General features: G+C 43.4%; 1 protein-coding gene across 1 annotated transcript in view; it reads left to right on the top strand.

Moving 5' to 3' along the window:
- lrmda (leucine rich melanocyte differentiation associated) overlaps window positions 1–22,535 on the top strand; it is a 199,624-nt gene that overhangs the window by 152,643 nt on the left and 24,446 nt on the right. Inside the window, exon 6 of the mRNA XM_070978013.1 lies at window positions 21,846–21,930. Coding sequence (XP_070834114.1) covers window positions 21,846–21,930 — 85 coding nt within the window. The remainder of the gene's footprint in view (window positions 1–21,845; window positions 21,931–22,535) is intronic.

Raw genomic sequence — 22,535 nt, 5'->3', positions numbered from 1 at the left:
CCCTGCCAGCTGAGCACAGCAAAGTGGAGGGGAAGAATAAGGCCCATCAAATGGAAAACCTGCTTGGAGCAACCGTACATCCAAATATTCAAGATAATTGTTGGCCGGTGGAGGAATAGAGCATCCATGTTTGTTTGTGGAACTTTGCCTCCAGAGAAAAACAGATATTTGTCACTGTTGTCATTGTTGTTATCCATTCGCTATCACGCTTTGATTGATTTGGCATGTCTGCTTTGATGAGTGTAATTTGAAAATGGTAAAGGGTAACATTAACAGTAGAAGTGCTCAACCCTTATTACTGTGGAGTGACATGAAGGCAGGTGACGGGAACAGGGACAAAAATACGGCTCAAAACGAACGGAGCCGAAATGTTTAAAGGAAACAAGCCGACAAGATTTTATCATTTGGTTTTGGTGGTTTTACTCTATGGAATGTGACATTATCAGCCTTTTAAGTTTGAGTTGACAACACCTAAACTTTTCCTAGAACTTGCATTTATTTTGAATTTGCCTGATTTTACCAAGAATAATACACATTGCCAGGATTTCTGTGTGGATCTGAGAGCGGCCCCTGTGCTGCCACAGAATCCTCCTCAGCCAACCTTTGTTTGCCAACTAAAGATCTCTTCTAAACAAATTAGATTTCGACGTGGCTTACGTTGGCAAAAATTCAATCTTCTCAAATTCCTGAATTATCTAAGGCTCTCTGTTCTTTTTTTTTTTCTCACATTTTCTCCCATGTCTACTCCACGATCATCACAAAAGAATTTGCCTGTCACTCCTGAACTTCCCCCTGGAACCTGCCTGACCCCGCCATTCAACCGAGTGTGTCAAAATGTTAATGAGGATCCCCCCAAAAGCGCTTAGAGGTTAAATAAAGTCTTCATACGCTGTCGGTCGAAATTCAATAATTTATTTACTTGGCATGTTTCCACTTTCCCTGCCACTCTGCCTCAATTCTTGTTTCTATGCGGGGACAGGGCTTGTCTTGTTGTGTTTTGTTTAATTTTTTTTGTGTGCAGGCAGCTGTGCAGGCAGCCTTTGTCTGTGTGCGAGATTGCTGCTTTAGCTCAGTGGCCCCTCTCATTAATCATCCGGTCAGACTATTTATAATGCGGCAGCCAAGCCGCCACCTCAGTTGCCATTGGCTTTTGTCACCGTGGCACTCTGTTTTGTGGCAGGAGGAAGCCTAATTATTAACTGTTAAGATGACAGCCAGCCCTGTTCTGTCAACAGGGCTGGCTGACAGTCAGACTGAAGTGATAGCCCACTGAGCAGCCATGCCCAAACAACAAACTGTATGGCTCAATCTAATTGTCTTGATCTTAGAAGTATATTTTGATACTTTGAATTAGAGCTTGCCTTTTTTAAAAACCTGTTGTATGAAAATTGCCTGATGAAAAAACACTGAAAAAATTGATCGAACTAATGTTTGTCTCAAAACAACCATCAAATGTTTAGTAAACATACGCGCTTGCTTAAACAAGTAATTATTTATTCTCAGTTAGATGTTAATGAAAATTGCAGGTGTCATTATGTGGTAGAATTTCATAGTAATGTACCTCAAAATTTCATAGTAATGTTGTGTGACATGGTTCTGGCAGCGGCTGCCAGTCATGAAGTCTGTTTTCCTATTATTAATCAGTGATGTTCATGCTGGGTACAGATATAAAACCATTATGAATAATTAACTCAGTCCCTGCTTTGCTACGCAATTCTGCATCTTGCAAATCCAAGAAAGATTGAGATGGCGCTGGACTTGAAGTGTCAAAAGGATATAATATCTATCATTTTGTGGCGAGGGGAAAAAAAGAATTAGTGAAAGCCTCCTGGAGAATGACAGTCTTTGTTATTTGTCTTTTGACTTCTTAGCAGACAGCTATCAGGAAGAAAGAGAACTCACTGTGCACCACCGAGAGAAGAAAATATGTGAGTCAGACTTTCCCCTCCTCCCTCCTTTCCCCAAAGCTTGAGATCCCCCTTCCAAAAATGAAAAGGATCAAGTTGCTGTCACTGTCACCGAACAAACATAAACTTTTCTGGCACCTAATAAATAGGCAGTGTGGCATTGTTCTCAAAGCCAGACAGGTGTGTCTGCCTCAGTGATGATGGATTCCATTATTCTGTATGGAAAGCCTGTTGGCTTTCTTGTCATATGTTGTCACACATCTCTCTCCTGAGAGAGAAAGGTTTGAAAGATGGCCAAAAGTAATTACACAGACGCTTCCCTGATGCTGTTGCCATGTGTTTTCTCTCGCTCATCACCACTAAAGGTAGAAAAAAAATCTGTTACCCAAAGCTATATTTCACAGGGAAACGAGGAGTGCAGACTTGTTGGTGCTCCGGTGCTCCTCTTGTTGTGTTGATTGCTAGCTCATTAACCCGTCAGGTTTATTTTTCCCAGCTATGAACGCTAGCTTTGGGAAAGGCCCCTGGGCAGTTTTACTCATCACCAAGGTGGAGCAGCAGGTCCTGATCCGGGTGTGTGGCGATGACATTATTTGCACCTGAATGGCAGGTACATCAACATCTCCTTGTAAACGCATCAAAGGAGAGACAGTGGCACCTTTGTTCTCCTCACAGGCCACTTGGGTTGCTGACAGCTTGCTGATTGATATTATCATTCTTAATGTCAGTAAATAGTGCCATGCCAGATAAAGAATCAGTTTCCTCTTGGTACTGGAGAGCTCATTTATCTTTCTGCAGCTCGCCCTGGCATATGCCGAAATTGGAGCCGGAAGTAGTCTTCCATTTCAGTGTGGTTTTTTCCCCCACCATCTCCTAATCTTCCCTCTCCCTGTCTCGCTTTCCCTCCTCGTCTCTGTCTCCCTGGTTATTTTGATTCAGAGTGAGTGAGACTTAACCGGGAGGAAAGATAGAGCTTAAGTCAGTTGTAATATGGTAGGACAACTCTTGATTAGATTCCATCAGAGTGAGGTCTTCTGTGTCTCTCCTGCTCCGGTCTCCACATCCTGGAACACTAGCTTAACAATGAACAGATATCAGGCCACTCAAGGGCCCCTCCGTGAATTTGTTACCAAAATAAAACCCTTGTTAGAGTGATACTTCCTCAAAGGGTGAGCCACAGAATTGTCTAATTGTGTCTCATGTTCAGTGTATTTTCCTGCTCTGAGGGGGACATTTAATGAGTTCTTTCAGAAGATATAAAACCTGCAGACGGTAAGCCTTTCTATAACCGTACAGTGGCCACCAAAGGTCCTCAAGACATCATATTGAAAAGGTTAAACGCTGACAGTGAACAAGCCTAACATGGTGGGTACACAACCTCCACGGAACAGCAACAAATGATGGCATTTGAAAAAGAAAAAAAAAAAGGTAGAGGAGAAAAGTCAGTGTTTTTTATTAATATTTTGGACAAGAATTAAAAGAGAATGGGTTAAAAAAAACAAAAAGAAAACAAGCCACACTTGACAAGGCTGGTGCATCACGTTGCTCAGAAAATAAAGCACACACACACACACACACACACACACACACACACACACACACACACACACACACACACACACACACACACACACACACACACACACAGCTGAGTGCTTTGCTACAAGTGCGCAATTCAAAGCACCTATCTCCATGTTTTTCCTTTCACCCCTCCCCTCTCCAATCCTGTTACCCCCTACCCTTTGCTATTATGTTGACAGACAGCGCTGATATCCTCTGAGCTGGTGATAGATGCGTCATATCTTGGGGAGAAAACGGGTTTGTCCTCAGCAGGTGAATATGCGGCTCCCTCATCCTCCAAGCAGACAGACACGCATGACACTTTTCGACACTCTCTCCCTGATAGCACTTTGGCATGCAGGCAGAATCAAAGGGGGCATCTCTCACATGCAATTAGAGCGGAAAATAAAGACGACGAAGTGCGGCGCACAAAGGAAAGCTGGGGATCAGAAGGCTGTAATGAAAGGTGATTAGAAGTAGAGGCCCCAGCCAATGAGCTGCAGAGAGCTGGAGAAACAAACTCATCCTGGTAGGGTTCTCTGTTGAAGACACTATTAGACATTATCAAAGCTGATAATGACAGACAGTCACTGGCAGACAGACATGACTCAAAACTATGCTAGATCAATGTCTGTGTGTGTGTGTGTGTGTGTGTGTGTGTGTGTGTGTGTGTGTGTGTGTGTGTGTGTGTGTGTGTGTGTGTGTGTGTGTGTGTGTGTGTGTGTGTGTGTGTGTGTGTGTGTGTGTGTGTGTGTGTCTGCCGGTGTGTGCACGTGTGTTTGTGTGTGCATGCCTGTGAGACAGAATGTTTTTCATTAACTTTACACATCAACAGTAATGGGAATGTTTTGAAGGTGCTGACGGGAAAGTGTTTATGTTTGGGGTGAGGTTTGAAACAGGTTTGCAAGGTTTACTTTTTAAGCTCCGTCCCAATAATAATGACACATAATAATTCAACGCCGGTGTTGAGGGCACAGTTGTTCCATAATGCAATGTCGAACAACATTGAGAAGTTGCTCACAGGCGGAACAAATGAATTAATCACGATCAGTGCTAATTAAGTATTAAATCTTTGTAAAACATTTTGCCTGTGTGTTTCAATGTTGTCCTAAAGTCATTAACTGTGTCCCAGTTGCTTACTACACGCTCTTTTAAGCAGATTTTGAGTATGCAGTGAGTTCTGGAAAAGTGACAAAACTAAATACATCGAAAGTCAGCATGCATGTTGATAAAAATGCTTAATTTCGCCTATATTTAGTTGTAAACTACAATGCTGTGCAGACAGGAAAGGGAGGAGCTCCTCACAGCTCCAAAGATGGACGGTTGTGAGACAGCTACTGGACAGAAAGCCTCAGAAAAACAAAGCATTTGTTTAAAATCTTTGGAAAACATGTTGCTTTCTCTTTATGAAGTCCAGCTGTCAGTCAAACTGCAGTTTGATTGACATTTATCAGTTCATGTATTGTATTATTTCCTGTTAGTACAAAACATTATAGTATATTGTTTTTGTAGTCAGTATGTAACTGCAGTAGTTAGTGTATATTATAGTAATGTTGTTATATTAGGAGTTATATACATTAGTCGTTACTATAGCACATACTGTGTACAAGGTACAAGTATTAATTTGGGGCATGCATCAGGGGCACGTCTTACATCATTTTCTGTTCCTACAAAACAGTACAGTGCTTTCTTTTATACCTACTGCAAGAAAAATACCGAAAATTAGTATTTGGGCAGCACGGTGGCTCAGTGGTTAGTACCGTCGTCTCACAGTGAGGAGGTCCTGGGTTTGATTTCTGTGAGGAGGTTGCATGTTCTCCCCGTGTTTGTGTGGGTTTCCTGCGGGTGCTCCAGTTTCCCTCGCCATCAAAAACATGCACGTGGGGTTAATTCTCCTGTCAGTGCCCTTGACCAAGAAAATAGTGATTAAAGACAGTACAGTGTGTAGTATGGTACTGGGCATGGATTGGGGATGGCTGTATTAGTGAGAGCATCTAATTAGCAGGGATACCTTAGTTCTTTAATCAGAGTGCTTTGGGTTTGCCAGATATTTAATCTTTCATTTGAAAATATGCATCATCCTTTTGATTCTGATAACTTTTCAGATCATCCTGTAACATCTGAGTGGAAGCTACCAGCTCCCACACTGTCAAATCTAACCCAGTTCACTTCAGACTGAATGCTATTGTTCCTCTGTCTCTCCATCCCTACTTGTTCATCCTCAAAATAATGCTAGCCACCCTGCTGGGTGCTGAGTGAGTGAGTGATGGACATTTGTTTCGCTTCTCTCTGACTAAACTGAAGAAAAGGAGACCCGGTCATCTGCCGGGCATTGCCAGCTGTGAGTGGTTGTCAGGGTTGCGGCTGGTCCAGGGCCTAATGGTGCTGTCTCTCCAGTCAAGTCCCTGAGACCTGGAGTCCCTCATGAGAGACGTGGATCTGAGGTTTGACTGGATTTAAGCACCAGGTGAATGAACAGAGGGCAACTGAGCTGTCATGGATGAAATCATTTTGACATTACAAGTACAGTTTATTTCTTAAGAGGCTGTATTTGAAGAGGTTGTCATGCACTTTTACCATGCTGAATGTCAGGATTAATCATTTTGTGAACCAGTGGATTTGCAAAAAGGGCGTTAGTACACAGTAATTCCTTGTGTGCCTTATGCTTGTTGGATTAGGTATTGATTATCACACCAAAAGGAGCTCCCACCAAAAAAAACAGGAGAAAAACACAAATACCATTGAAACTGAGGATGGTCCCAGGGGACTTCCACAAACAAACAGCACTAATTTAATGCTTTGCTGACACAAAAGCACATTCAGTCAAAGCAAACCAAATAACATCCTTGTCAAGCATCTGGTAAATGGGTTATTTGGCACCTTAACAACAAGTTGCAGTCCAGGCCCTTTCAGATTGTCAGCAGACACTACAGGCACGCTGTCTGAGAATGAGGGGCTTAGCAAGCAGGGGGCTGCAGGGGAGCGCTGGGCCGGCGCGAGAGTTTAAGAGCAGCGCCACAGCTATTACAGGATGTCAGAAAATATGCTTAATTGAAAATGATTAGGGCCCTCGTAAAAGCCGATCAAGTCATGGTTTGGGGAGAGAGTGTGATTGTCCTGCGTAATCCTGCCCGCCGCTGCTCTTTCATCTGGATGAAGAGATCAAAAAAGAAGGGATTTGTAAAGGCCAGACCTCCCTGTGCCACGGCCACTGAGCTCAGCTGCTCTCCCCAGCATTCACTCTCCTTTTCAAATGCACTTCCTCTGTCTCTCTCACACACTCCGTCCTCCCTCTGTTTCTTTTTGTCGTTTTCACACCAGTGTTGTTCATGGGTCACAAGGTACGCGGAGGTCGGCGATACAGCCCTTTGTTGTGATTTTTGCTGAGCGCTCCGGTTTCATTGCATTAGCAGTATGCTTTGCGTTAAGCTGTGAATCATGACGAGGGTTTGTGCGACAGCGTGTTTAGAGATTGCACAGTATTGCCCTTCATTATCAGACATCAAAGAAAGACACACAAACGCACTCACCCATACACAAGCTATGGGTTGTACATCCACGTCTTCCTTTATCCATCTTCCAGATAGAAAAAAAAAACCAAAAAGACGAGAGGATAGAAAGCGGTCTGAAATGAAAGCTAGAGGGGCCTAGAGAGAGTCAAAGTGAGACACACATAAACATTCACACACATAGAGGAATCAGCTGTGAGCCGAATGGATCTGAGTTGGAGGGGGAGTACGCTGCCCTTATGGCCTCTCTTTGAAGTGAGGCACAGGCCGTATGTACAGGCCCCAGAGAGGGGCATGTCTGCTTCCCCCCCATAGGCTGGCTGAAGGCAGCGGTCTGAGCGGGGCACACAACACAGAGAAAAGAATGGAGCTTCCTAACTGGGCTGCTTTCTCTTCACACACTTTCTTCACCAAACACCAGAGCGATTTTGTTGAAAGCGAGACACTGCTCAGGGCAACCGAACTCGCTTTACTTGATTTTAATGTTTGCAATGTTTTAAGCATGTAAGATGCAATTTAGCCACCTTTTTAGCCAAGGACTAGTACTTTCCAGAAGTACAGGAACTTTTGGGGGTGGGGTGCTATGGTGCAGGGCATTTCTGACTGGTTGAGTATTCGCAGCATTTTATTTCAGCCAGCATTGTTAAAAATCTGCAGCCACACACCAGTTTGGTTTTTGTTCATGATGCTTTGACGCGTCAACATGGACTTGTGACAGATGGACCAATGCTAAAGCCCGGGTCTCACTGAGCATTTATACTGAGGATGAGGGAGTTGGAAAGTAAAATAATGTGTGAAATTAGCCGTTTTTTAGCCGTCAGCTGACTTATTTGCTCAATCTTTGTGGAAAAAAAACAGAAAAACAGCTGGCTGAAGGAACCTTGTAGTTCCTCGAAAAGTGGTTCCTGGGACTAGAAGTTCATGGTACTTTGGGTGGAAACGTGGCTTTTAAGGGAGTGGTTCTGTGTGATTTTTATTTTTTTATTTTTTTTTGACCAGTTGTATAACAGCCCAGTGGTCTTGATAAAGTTGTTTTAAAGATTTTCTAACAACCAGTGAATGTGGCTATCAGTCACTTTGAAAGTGATAGCATGCAGCTCATTCAAGTTGCCCTCTGAAAGATCTGTAATGGCCTTCACTATTTATCTTAAGATTGATGTAAAATAAATTCCTCCAAACAGCAACATGAGTGATCGGTGTTTAGTTCCAGTCTCAACAGTTATGTTTAAGTCAGTGGATGAAGAGGGATCGTGTCCATTTGTGTTGAGTGCAACGCCATTAACCTCTAGCCCGATTAGCAGGACGGAAGAAAAACTCTGAGCAGATGATTTCCGTCACTATAATGTCACACTGTTGTTCTCAGCTGTCGAGGCTGCGCTCATAGAACGCCGGCTGTAAACACACGCACATGCACTTTGATGGACTGCTCCCAGCTTGTGCGCTCGACTCACGGGTTGGGTGGGATACGGTGAGACGGTGTGAGGTCCTGTCTGGTCTGGTCTGGGCCAGTCTTGCTCTGCTCTGGCCTCAGGGAATGTTTGGCGTGAGATAAGGCTGTGTTTGAAGAGGAGCTCCAGATGCTCGTATATTACAGGTTGTCTTGTCATCCCGCAGATAAAGCCTCAGAGAAGCTCCTGTCGCCGGGCCGCACCACACACAGACATACACTCACAGGGAAGATAAATGTTTACAGGAGGCATTCAGCCTTCGACAGTGTCGTGCCGTGGACGGCGGGCCTGTCAGACCTCTGCCATTTTTAGGCTGTGGCTCATGTCTGCAGCATCTACATTTTGACAGCATGTTATATGCTGCGCATCGCTTCTTATGAACATATGATTACATTCCCCTCACTTTGAGATGCTTCTGCAGTTTCATAAAAAAATATTGTTAGCCTGCCTTAACAGACTCTGACAGTTAGCCGCACTGGTAAAGGCCATGTGGAAAAAATATAGCCATGTTCTGGTTTCTCAGATTAGATTTCAGAGGAGTGCAGTTCTCAGTGTGTGCTGCTGATTGGCCTTCCAACATCTTCCCATGTCTCTCCACACCCGGTAAAACAAAAATTGTGGCTGTAATTTTAATTTGGAAAGGTGGGGTTGTGAATTTGTCACACTGATAAAGATGCAAAGCCCTGCAGTGGTCCTCTCCACCTGACTGTCACGCCTGCCTGAAGTTTATTAGGCCTGGAAATAGCTTTTACTGTAGGTCAGATCTCGACCGAGCAAAGCTGTAGATTCAGGCAACTTTCAGCGCGTAACCTGTTCAAAGAGTCCATCCAAAGACATAATTGGTTACTGCTTCTCATTATTCAATTCATCTAACTTCTGTATCTTTTAATTGTAAATGTTGTCATCTCATATCCTTAAGGCAGAGACCGTGTCCCTGCTCTCCATCCAACCTTGAACGCGGTTATTCTTCACTAATAAGACAAGAGATAGTGGGTTTGTGTAATGCAGAGACGGGTCCCCCTCTGTCATTAAGTCGTGTGTTTGCTAAAGTGGAATGGTATATTGCTTGGCATAAAACATGGCGCGTCTTCATTTGTCAGGCTCATAGGGCTGTGAGACAAACGATGTTGAGAGTGTATGTTTGAGGGCCCTCTGAGACCACAGTTGAGCGGCTGCTCACTGGTGCGTCTCTCATGCTAATGTCATGGTCTCCCAGTCTATCTGTCACCCCATTACGCTAACATCATTATGCACAGGGGCCTGTCTCTGTCGTTGAAAAGAACAGAATCATTCCTGTCACATTTTGAAGCAAATTGTTTGGGGAACATTTCTCTTTTTTTTTTCCAGCAGTAATGGCGGGCCAATCATTTTGCAAGGCTCCAGGTATGCAGATGAATGAATAGCTATTTGAGCTGTTTGGTGAAAGGGGTTTTTGTATTATTCATGAGAGGGATGGTGTGTCTGGAAGTGTGTTTGTGCATGCGCATGTGTGTGAAGGGGCCAATGTGTCTCTATCAAACACACATACATTCACAGACAAGTACAGCGTACATGCATTGTACAAGCGCGCCCGCATCAGCCGTCACACACGTCCTACACGGTCGTGCTCAAATATTTCAGACGGCGATGGATGTGTGAGTGCTATGGTTTGAGAGTTGACTTTTCTAACAGCTGCTTGGCTAATTTATGAGAGTTTTAATGCTAGATTCTTTATTTTTGAATCAAGAGGACCCGCTGTCACCCCACACCACACAGCATGGCAGTATTTCAGTAAGGTTATCCCGAGGGAGATCATTCCCCTGTGATCTTCTCCCTCTCTTCTCTTTGAATCTTTTCATCTCACCCAGCGCAGGTTCAAATCCAGGTTAAAACCTTTGTCTCAATCTAAATCTCACGGCCCTGGCAAACAGCACAAATTCCAATCTGTCAGCTCAGCAGATTCCTCGCGCTGGTGTGCACGACTCCTGCATGTGTGCCGTGTCTCTCTGCGTGTGGGAGGTATGCTAGCCATGCACCCACCTGCTAATTTAAAAGCTTCAATCAGCTCTGCTAACTGAGGAGACAACCCTGGGTGCCTGTAATTGCCCTGGTGACAGTGCTTCGGCGGGAAAAAAAAAAGAAAAAAAAAAGGCCTGTCTGTGTCTCTGTGTCATCATTTACACAACGTTATGAATAGGTTAATAAAATAAAATACTTTAATTATAGCTTAGTTGCCATATTGTTAATGGTGCCAGTGTGGCTCAATTGAATAGTACAGTTTCTACTATTAATTATCTGAAAGTGAACTTGTTTAAATGATATTTTACAGCCCCTTGATAAAATTACCGCTAGAGGCAATGTAATGATAGACAGACAAAGGCCATGCACGAATTATCATAAACTATTAGCTTGTTTCCAAAGGGTTTTATGTTAATCTTTTAGCGCTTAAGTACCCTGCAATTAACATATCAGGAGGAGCTGCCTTCCAGCTAGGCTTGCAAATTGAAGTCCTCAGATAAAAAAGCTATTGAGATGAAACCCTGAAAGAGAAGAGGAGCTATCGCACTGAAGTGTGCTGGAATTTTTCACTCGTGTGCTCTGTGTGTGTGTGTGTGTGTGTGTGTGTGTGTGTGCGTGCACTTGTGAGAGAGCGAGAGCGATAGAGAGACTTTAAGAGCACTGAGACAAAGAATAAGTGAAAAAGAGAGCAAGATGCCGTGAGAGTGTCTGTGATCAAGGATGTATAACAATTCCATTATCTCTCTTGGGTGATGACATGAGATGTCTCTTTCAGGCCTCTCTCCCTTTGTCTGATGCTACACAGTGTGTGAGCTATAGGAGGATCGAAATGGCTCTCATTGGCTGCGATGGCGGCATCTGATGGAATGTGTTTACATATCAGGCTAGTGGCTTGATATGTAAATGCAGCGCGTTGAAAAGGCTACAGGGAGATATGGTTCATTGTTAGGTCTTCACAGTCTGTGTTCCCTTTTATGCTAAGCACAATTGTATCCACTGAGCGAGCATCTTGTAAACCGCCCGTCGCCTTTGGTAGGTTAAACCCACAAAGGAGACCCATGCTTTGGAAGGTATGCATGTTTTATAGGATAATTGGCAGCTTTGCTTTGGTCTGCTGTCTTTGTTGTCGACACATAGCAGCTGACACCGTTTAGATTTACTACAATTAAATGAAAATACCCGTAACACATGTCTTATGAGTTCAGTATATTTGTCCTGCTTACTTACTGCAGAAAATACAACGGGGTAATTATATTCCTAGCAGTGTTCTCCTCATTTCCTTATGAAGAGATGTATTATATTTCAGTATTGTTTTTTTTATTTCTAGTTGTTTATCTAAAATAATTAGCTAATGGTTTTTGATTTGGCCGCTTTTTTCTGATTGCAACCATCTAGTCAGCCTCACTGTGGAAAGCAATTCAGTGTATGAGGATAATGAATTGTTAGACCATTACACATGGCATTCTGTACATTCTACTGCACATCAGTCCTGACTCAGTGAAACCATATTGCCCATAGAGTGCTCTGATATTTTCCTCTATCACCCAAAGATAGATGACTCCACTGAGGCCTTAATCTCATGCTAAAGATTTGTTGGCCTCTAGAAGTCAGGCCTAGCATTGAGATGCCTCGCCTGATTTATATTCACTGGCATGGAAGGGGAGCCAAGTGCACTATCTGCAAAGCAGATGCTGCAGCAGTGCCCTTGTATTGGGTTTTATATTTCACCTGAAATAAAACCTCCAAACAAGGTCATGTCCTCGAACCCCCTCTTCTCTGTCTTTCTTCCTCTTTTTTTTTTTTTTTTTGACTCTTTTCACATTTCTAACAAGCACCCTTAATAGTCTTATAAATCATAGCCTGACAAAAATATTACATCTGATTCCAGTTGGAGAAATAGCATAGGATATGGCACGGTACTGTGGAGGTTTTAATTCTTTTCATGGCTGAGTATGAGAGCAGTAAGCTGACAGAAAAATAAAGAACATAGCCGGCCAAAATCCTGATGAACGCTGCCTTTAAAACCAAATTCTTGTCTGTCAGCCCCTATAATTTATGGGGCGGAGATTACAAAGCTACCGATACAATAAATTAAACTGATGGACAGAATTATGCCCAGTGCTTCCTGCTCTCCCCAATGACGCATACTAACTTAGCACTGCCTGACAATGAGTGTGATTTACCACCCGGGCAAGAGTGGAGAAGGGAAAACATTCACAGACAGAGGCACCCAGGCCTCACTTTGGCCCACAGCCTAGTGAATAAAACCCAGCTTTAATTCACCCACAAACGTGTCGCCATTAAAAGACTAAGAATAGGGATTGCAGATCATAAATACTCCCTGATTTATTAGCTAACAACAAAGAGCATAAGCCCGGCAAAGGAGAGGGAGATTGTTTGACAGAATGTTGTCAAGGAGAGAAAAAGAGAGGAAAAACACACTCGCTCTCACTCACAGACCCTCTTAGCTAAATCTGACCAGGGATGTAGCCCGGCCCTATCTCCTGCAGCGGCGCAGGAGCAGATGTGTCTGCTCTCTTCTCAATGTGTGACAGACAGAAAAGATAAACAGAGGGAAGAGCAGAGAGAGAGAGAGAGGAAGAGAGGGAGGGGAGGTAAAGAGAGCAGGAGCTGGCACGGCACTGGCTAATTTATCTCGCTGAGAGACAGATTAAAGAGAGAGGAGAGTGAAACAAAGTTCCACTGGCTTAATCAGCGGACAGCCTGCTAGCAGAAGACATGATAAATCAGAGCAGGCTCAGTCCAGGAGAAAGCCTTTGCTCTGGGAGGGAACGGGAGACATCCACAGCCAAACAGCAGTATCTTTTACATTGACTGTTGTGAATAGCAGCTCGTGAACTCGCTACGTGTATGCTTGCAATCGATACTCATTGCTATTGTTTGAGCAAACATTGTTATACAGTAGCCTTCTGCCGTTGCTTTGTTCTGACACTGTTATTTTTAGTTGTGGGTGAACAATCCTGCCTGGCGCTGTTGTGTAAACAGGACAAAGGGACATGAAGGGCCTTAAGTTTCCCCTTGGTTTCTCTGTGCGGCCGTGTCTTTCTTTAGCTTCGTGTCTGACGGGGGACTAACCTAAGGGCCTAACCCAGAAACAGGAAAAGGGGCTTAGATATCCCTGTGTCATTAGTTCACCACGGGGTCACAGCTGGGCCACTCAGAGCATGATTACACCCCTTGATTTATCTGCTTTGGAGCCCAAACACAGATAAATCTCCGAGCTCATCCCCGCCGTGGGATCCTCACTGTCTGATAAACGGCCCAAGCTGAATAAACAACCGCCGCACCCCCACCCCCACAAACACCCAACCCCTCATACATTATGAATAATTCATTCAGATTGCGAGCTCCGTTAAATGCGTATACGTTGTATCTTAAATGGCAAAGGTGCTTCTATGATCTCTATCCAATCCGTCTTGCGTGTCTTTGATGAAATACAGGAGAGGCAGAGGGTGGCGGACATTTTGTTTCCTAGTTGTAAACTTTATTTCCTCGACCCGGCTGTCGTCCTCCAGCATTTTCACATAAATATGCTTCATGCAAATATGTCGCGGGGTAGCCCGCGCCGCAGCTCCTGTGTAGATATTGGCCTGTCTGCGACTTTATGACAAAGTTTAAAATCATTCATTACAGTGACCCCTGCGGTAAATTCACTTAGTGGAAAATTGCCCCGGCTCCCCTGTTTGGTGTGTTGATGTGATCACGAGTGCATTTTTAACTTAATTAATTGGCCGTTTCTGTTGACAAGAAATTTATGCAGTAATAATTTGCTCGAAATAGATGCAGAGTGCAGGAAATGAGATATCCATCAGGGCGCTTGTGTTCCGCCAGCTGCACCGCGGCTAATATGAAAGTATTTCAGGCTGCTCAGACCCTGCTGTTTGTGCAGTCAAGATTATATATACCCACGATCCATTGCCTGCCTCAGAGGCGCTCATGGAGGTCTATGATAACAAAGACTATGTGATTTATGGCCTGCTGTGAAAGCAGAACTTGATGAGATTAAACAATTTCATAGCACGAGTGTTTCTCAGAGGGCCCTCTGATTTGTGGCAGCAACGCCGACAGTAAATCAGGTTTATATATCTGAAAGCATGCTCAGCAAAGGAGTGCAATTACTGTTTAAGACAGCTACTTTTTATTTAATTTTTATCCCTGGTTTGTCTCTTTTATTCCTGGCCTGTCACATAGCCACTCACCTTCATAAGTCCTTCTGAGGAAAGGGTTGAAGACGAGAGGAGGTGGGGAAGTCACGAAGGGGAAGGCGCAGTGGCGTGGGCCCTCTGCTATCTCCCCTCCACAGCTTTTAGAGAAACAACAACAACAACAACCAGGGGACAACGACGGCCACCGGCAGAACAACACGGGCATCCATAGAGCAGGGGGAGGCACTCCATTTTTAATGCATTGTTTGCCTGCTGCTCTGTCCCTGTCTGGGTAAATGGAGTAGGCAGAGTGTAATTAGAGAGCTGGGCTTTGCTCCGTGCCATAAAGATGACATGGTGTAATGATACAGCTTACAGGCCCGCAGAGGGTTCTGTCTCGCGACGGAGGATCTGAGTCGTTTGCCCGTGACTTATGATAGGTGTGGAGGATGACAGTGTTATCATTGCGACGTGGAACTCAGAGATGTGGATGGTGGAAATTTCTTGTGAAAGGTTGTCAGGGGTTTGGCGGTGAGCAGAGATTAATAGGGAGCTTATTAATGATCTGTGTTTACAGATCGGCATGTAATATTTTCCAACAGACATAATATAGCTTAATTATTATCAGTACATATGTTTTTAGTGTTGTTTATTCATCTTGAAATATGTGCTGTAGTTCAAAACTAGGTGTAAAAACACAAAGAAAAAGGCCAAATTATTATTTTTCTAATCTTCATACCACTGAACATTTTGAGCTGAGGTCTGAGTTCTTACATTTGGGTGACTGTGGTTGTGTTGTATTTACATCATACAAGTCTGCATGTGAGCTAATCAACTAATCAGTCTGTGTCTGTGCATGAACCTAAGTGAGTGTGTAAGTACACGTGCATCAGTGTTTCATGCATTCTTTTAATGTGAGCGGGTCTGTGTGTGTGAGCTTTTTAACGTGAGTGCACGCACACATTCAAATTTGTGTGTTTTGAGGTTGTGATTAAATGTTCCGTGTGTGTGTGTTTGTGTCCTTGGGTGAAGATGTGAGTTGCGCATCTGTCTGCATCATCCCATATCTTCCCAGAAAACATCAAGAGATCTCATTATTTCGACACATCTCAGGTTTTTTTTTTTTTTTTCCTCCTCTTTTTTCTTCCCGTATGCCTTGAGTCAAAATTAGTTTTCATTCCCTCTGTGATCTTACTGACTGAAGCCGGCTCAAAGTAAAGAAAATCGCAGTCTTCGTATCTTCGTAGCGAGGCTGAGTCAAACACACACTTCACACAGCCGCAGTCTGAGTTAAGCATTGCTAAGTAACCTTCACATTTCACTCGTGTGAAGAGCTAATTTCCTTTAAGTTCACGTGTCACTTTTTGTGCCTCTTTTTGTGGGTCCTCTTCAAATGTCTCTCGGCGTCTAATTGCATAGGAAACATTCTAGACAAGCCGGTGTGACAGGCCCGCTCTCAGAGTCTTCAATTATTAAACATCCAACACTCTAGAAAACAGCCCTGACGTTAGCTACAGCCCCTAATCAGAACAGAAAGCCTCATGATATGTCACACTCCTTGCTCGCTGTGGTTTTGTGTACGTGTGTGTTTGTGTAGTTCACAGTTTGTGCGGGGAAAGATGAAAATATTTCTTTTCACACCAGTTAAATAAGGCAAAACTCTGACAAAAATGATTTTTGTCACAGGTAGATCAGAATGTTCACATCATCCTTTTTTCTCCTGTTTTAGAGATAAAAGAAATTGTTTGTACTTATGAAAATATATAAAACAATCAGTTATGCTTTGTGTAAAAGTTTGAATGAGATATTTAATCATTGTTTTAACTAATATATTCAACTTTTTTGATTCTTTGTAACTTTGCAGCTTCAGAAGCAGTACCGATGGAAAGGTCATACCAGACCAAAATAAGAAATAGCCTCAAGCTAATTGCGCTGTGTACCTGTAATGTAGGCTTACATTTCCGCTTTGAATCACCTACACTTACTCTGCAAGACACTCAAAGAAAAGGTCGAATGGCTTCTTAAATTTCAACCTAAAAACAAATACAGCCTTATTACCATCTATGAGTCATCGCTACGGATGATTAACGTCCAGCAGCACTGAACCTTTGCCTGTCTGACGCTGAGCCGTACACAAAACGGCGATGTTCACTGTTGCTGGTTCGCTCCGTGTGCCTCGTGCCCCGAGTGAAACGTCTGAACGGTTGTTCTTGTGATCAGTGATCATATGATACATTTACTCAGAGCAAGTTCATTGGAGTAGAACTGGTAAATCATTAAACACACGCTCAGCAGTCTTCCCGCTGAGCAAAAGACTGCTGTACTACCCACAAGTGCAGGCACCATTACATCAAATGTTCTTCCCCCTGCCATTACCTAAGAAAACAGGATTAATACTTTTCATGTGCACAACGGCGATTTAAAACATGTTTCTCTAGTCCAGTAAGCAGCACTCGTTAAGGCCTGATATATATGGAAAAAAAAGGATATCGATGACTAAACAACTCTTCTACCTTCCGCCATGCAGGTTGTGAAAAATGCTTCTAAAAGATTTCACCTCAGCCAGCACAAGTGTTTTTTTGTTTTTTTTCCATCCTGTGTGTGCATATATATTAGGCAGCGAATTGGAGCATTTCTCATTTTATCATTGCCATTACATGCTGTAAGACACTGCAAGCTGGTGCTACTTATTCCCTTTTTCATTGTTTATTTGGAAAAGTGTTGTATTGTTCGTAACCCCTAACTTCAGAAGTACGAGACATGAATCATAAAAAAATTCTATCTAGTGAAGAAATAAACGTGTCATGCCAGCATTAAATGTTGACTCAAATAAGTTCACAAGTTGTGTCTCCTCTGATCTCTAACATGATCAGAAGGCAGCACCAGTTTACAGAGACAAGACGTGAAAAAAGTTCCATGCACAGACACAAAAGAAATATTTTGATATAGACCCAAAGAGAAAACATATCAAAAGACATTTTTATACATGTCTTTTGCAAGCACAAAAAGCAGAAATGGTGTCAAGAGAAAACAAAACAGAAGGCTTGTTTCTTCCAACAATTGCTTTAAGCTACAAAAATCTCCTTGAGTCCCTAGCCTCCCCTCAATGTCAGCCCCCCTCCCCTCGCCCTCCCTCCCCCTCTCTCCTCTTCGTTTCTCTCTTTTCCCCTTTTCCCTCTCTAAGGCAGGACAGGGCCCTCTTTGCACCCTGATAGGTTGCGGGCTGATGCTTAGCAACAACATTCCTGTGCCCTAAGTAGCAGTAAGCCTCTGGCTGAACTCTTTGATGTGGCTGTCAGGCCACATTTATTTCCTTTTAGCACTTTGTCTACTTGTCCAGATGTATAAGGAGATAAAAAGGGCTGGTGTTTACACTGGTCTCCCTCTGTAGCGCGGCTGTAATTAGATTGTATTGCTGGTCAGTCTTAAGGAGGGAGGAGAGGTGAGGCAAAGCAGGAACCACCTGTGTCAAGATGAGCTGGTCAGGGTGAGAACTTAGAGCCAGGCTGCAAGAGAGGGAAACAGTGTGTGCAACACAGGGCCAAACTGTTATTTGATGCACTTTTGTACATCACACCCTGGCAGCCAAGATCATAATCACATTCTAGTGAAATGTCTCCAGATCAGTTGATGTCAGAGTAATGTCCTGTAATATAACACCCATCTAGATTTGAAATTGACAGCCAAGCTTGCAAAACTTTGTAAACTTTGTTGCAGTTGCATCTGAAAAACACCCAGATATGTGTCAACCTTCCCCGACTCACTTCTCGGTATCTCGTATTTTCAGGAACCCCACTGTGGAGGTGGTTATGTGCTCCATGTGGCTGTCTTTGTGTTTTGCTGTTCTTGTCTTTCCATCCCTCCCCTGTCTCTCTCCTCCTGCTCCCCTCTCTCATGGTGATATGTTGGAAGTAATAATCACTATTGCCTCTGGGTTTATCAGCATTTATTCGCATAGCAACACAGAAAAGGAGAAGACAGACAGCACTGGTGTGATATATTATCCAGTACGGGAATCATCTTTCATAATGACATCCAACAGAGCTTCCCCTCTCTGCCACCACCCATTTCTCTCTCTCTCTCTCTCTCTCTCTCTCTCTCTCTCTCTCACACACACACACACACACACACACACACACACACACACACACACACACACACACACATGCACACTTTCTTCATTTCTCTCTCCCTCTCTCCACTCCCCTCTGTCCACCCTTTATTATCACAGAATCCATGGTGCTCCCCAGCCTGTAAATTTGTGCCGCATTATCATAAGCTGTGGTGATAACTCACATTGCACAGAGACAATAATGATGTGAACACTCAGCATATGCCCCGGGCCTAGCAAATTAAAACAATGCTCAGCTTGATGAGCAGACTAATCTGGACAGCAGAGAGACTGAGAGAGAGGGAGAGAGGAAAAGGGGTTCCAGGAGCATCTTAAATATACGACACAGCAGCACCTCCCTCTGTTCAGTGTAGGTACAACTTTAGAAAGCGAGGGAGACGGAGAGAGAGAAAGCATGCAGAAAAGGGGGAATTAAGAAAGTAGGAGCGATAAAGCGCCTGTTTTGGAAACACAAAAGGGATGCAATGTGCGAGGACATCATGAGACGATCATTACCTTTTTATTTTTGTATTTTTGTCATTCTAGACCTTAGGGGGCTTAGCTTTGTATGAACAAACACTGTGTTCAGCATGTATAATGCTTCTATATTGTGCAATAAATGAAGGAAAGCAGGAAATTCTGTCACTTTATTGTTGGAGGTCCTATCAAGCTCCTAGGACTAGTAATACCATGCCATAATCAACATACCCAGAACTGTGTTCTCCAGTTATTATCTAGTAACTAAAAAAGAGTTAAATATCAATTATTAATTTATCATCGGATATTATTTTGAAAATTTATTTCAGTCCCTGCATGCATGTGATAGTAGCTGTAATATTTTTATTATTTCTCTGTAGCTCTTTTGTATGAAACTTAAAATAGTCGAAGTCATCAATCCATCGGCCCTCTTAAAGCCAGAACAAAAAGAGAAATTTCACTTCATTTGTTCCACATGCTTTCTCCTCAGAAGCATTGCTGCTTTCTTATCCTCTGGACAGGTCATTGGCTAAAGTGAAAGAGTACACATGTGGAGGGGTACACAAGAAGGTCTGAGAGGAGAAAAGGGAGGATCAGGGCACGGGAAAGCTGGCTGATTGATGTTCTGTGGGTGGGGTACAATGGTTGCGCTGGATAGGACAGGAAGTGACAACCACAGATGTTGAATGGGTTGGGTGTTTGATCAGCAGCCATGATACTGAGGAGGTGAAGAGGTGGTGTCATGCATAGCATGGGGACTGGGTGGGTGGTGATACTGAAAGCAAGGTGACGAACGTCCCACAAGACCAAAACCAGGGTGTGGAGGCAGCCCGAGGCTCTATCCAGTATCCAGCGAACCCCAGCAGTCCCCCGTCTCCTCCATCTCCTCCAACACACCCCTAACATAGTCTGTGGGTGGTGCTGTTAATAATGTGGCAACTAGGAAGATTAATTGTGGGCAAGCAGCAGGATTAGGAGGGGCTTTTGGGGGCCAAGCGGGCTAGAAGAGGCCCAGGCTTGTGATCTTTCAAGCGGGCCAGGAAATGAGGCAAGCAGAGGCGCGGTGTGGTGGCTGAGACGACCATGGAGGTAGATCACATAAAGAGGACTCACAATTCTTGTCTTAATGCTTGAGCTGCTCTGATAGCCTGTAATAATTGTCACAGACAGACTCTTTGTGTGTCTGTTATGACAGCCAATATCAATTATATACCCAAAACCAAATGGCAAAGTGCATAATCAGGGCAATAAAGACACTTTTTTGTAGATAAGAGGTGTAGTGAGAATATTGATTCAGGGTCTCTCATTGGCCCTTTCCACTATCTATTTTGCTGCAGCTGTAGTGAAAGAAAATATAAAGTACGGCTACCTGATTGTTTTTCCTCAAATGGGACATGTCAGTTTTCACTGAGTACAGTATGTTCTTATTTTGGGTTGTTTTACTTCGTGTATTACACATTCCATGCAGCATACAAGCTGGGAGTGATCTGTGATATTTCTTAACAGGTTTCAGCCACTCCAGAGGCTGAGAGCAGCAGGTCTGCTGTCAAAACAATATTTCTATTCCAGGCTGTTTCTTTCGAAAGCATGGTCCACCAGCATATATGTAGTGAGGTCTCAAAATAAGCTTATTTTGCCATTTTCCCCTTTGGTGTAATGTGAGACACATGCTGGCCAGACCTTAATGCCTTTCAGAGATGCTATCTGAAAGCACATTATGTGATCGTTTTCAATTCACCGTGCTCTCTTTGCCCATGAAGAATATGGTTCCATTTAACAGTGCAGACCATTCCATTTCTCAAGGTTATGCATGGGCATGTAGAGGAACAACAATAAAAGTGGGGAAAAATGGAGCTCCAAACCATCTCTAATATGTATTTGTCAGTTGAGTCTCTTGCTATGATTAAAGGCCCAGTGAATTCCTTCCTGCAGGAAAGGAAAGTATTTCTGCAAAGGCATCAGATATCGCTGTGTCATGATAAACTGCCTGCTCCACCAGCTAAAAGGCTAAGGGAAGGAAGAGGATGTTTTGGACCTTGAAAGTGCACCAAAGAACAACAACACAAGAAACTCTTGACCTGTTTGGGAACATGCTCTGAGATTCAGACCTCTGTTTTCTCTTTGTCTCACAGCAGCATTTGTCACACTTGTTTAGCCTGAACCTCTGACTGTGCCTACAATCAATGGCTCATTCTAGTTGTGCAGCCAGCAATCCATGCACATTTTACCACATATTTCAATAATGTGTTATTAAATACGATAGCCAGGTAGCTTTAAAGCCAGTGTAGAGAAGTCATTTTGTACCAACTGCCAGGCTACCCTCACATAACCACGCTACATTTGGCTGATCAGAGTGAGCGACGTCTACCCTTGAGTTGACCACTGCAGGAGGTCATGGCTGAGTGAAGGTTAAGACTTCTCCTCCTGAGCCGGGTTGTAGATCAGTTCATCAAAGCCAGGAATGTAGCTCCTTAGCATGCGAGAAGCAATAAAACATGACCTGCCACATTATGTCATAAAACATGAGCAGTGTTTCCAACATTTCCTGCAGCAATCCCAAAGGATTTATGGCGCTCACAGTCAGCTGCGGTAGTTGTCATTTGAAAACTTGTCAGACCTTTTTTTCCCCCTCTAAATACTGATTCTATTTGTATGTTTCCTTTCTCTAGTCACATAATGAGCCTGGACCTGAGGGTCAATCTCTGCCCTACACTCCTCTACCCCAAGGATCCAGAGACGCCAGGAACCACAAAGGTAAGGAAAAGACCTTTGGACTTGAGTCAGGTGGTACGTACACACATCTGTTCAGATATTCCTCAAAATAAACAAGAAGCAAGATATATTCTCATACATTCAATCATAACCGGGGCACATGGATTATGTAAATATAAGTCATAACCCGAACGGCTACAGAGAGTGGGAATCTATTGACCTTGAGATTGAGTTGAAGTTAGGTTATCTGTTCTTATTGATCTCATCTCATCTGTGTGATGCGTTCATAGTGCTAATAAATCAGAGTAATCTAGGTTAACTCTGATCTGAATGTGTGCGTGGGAGCACACAGTGCATAAACAAGATGAAACATCCTTGATCTGTTGATGCTAGACATTGATTAGGCCTCATGTTGACCCTGTGTTGTCAGTAGATGTAATTGTGCAGCAACTTCTCAACATCAAACACTGTAGTAAGAATGCATCAAAATCATTCAAAAGATACCCAGCTGGGGTTTTAGTAAACGTCTATATAGTCTTTTTTATTACACAGCCCCCCATGTGTTATGATTATACAAAACAAAATGCTGTTTACATTGCTAATATTCCCTTTTGCATGCAGCTATACATACTCCGATTAACAAACAC

This window comes from Chaetodon trifascialis, chromosome 13 (genome assembly GCF_039877785.1).
Source record: "Chaetodon trifascialis isolate fChaTrf1 chromosome 13, fChaTrf1.hap1, whole genome shotgun sequence".
Lineage (NCBI taxonomy): Eukaryota > Metazoa > Chordata > Actinopteri > Chaetodontiformes > Chaetodontidae > Chaetodon > Chaetodon trifascialis.
Note: the sequence above shows the minus strand (reverse complement) of the source record. Positions and strands in the feature narration are given on the sequence as shown.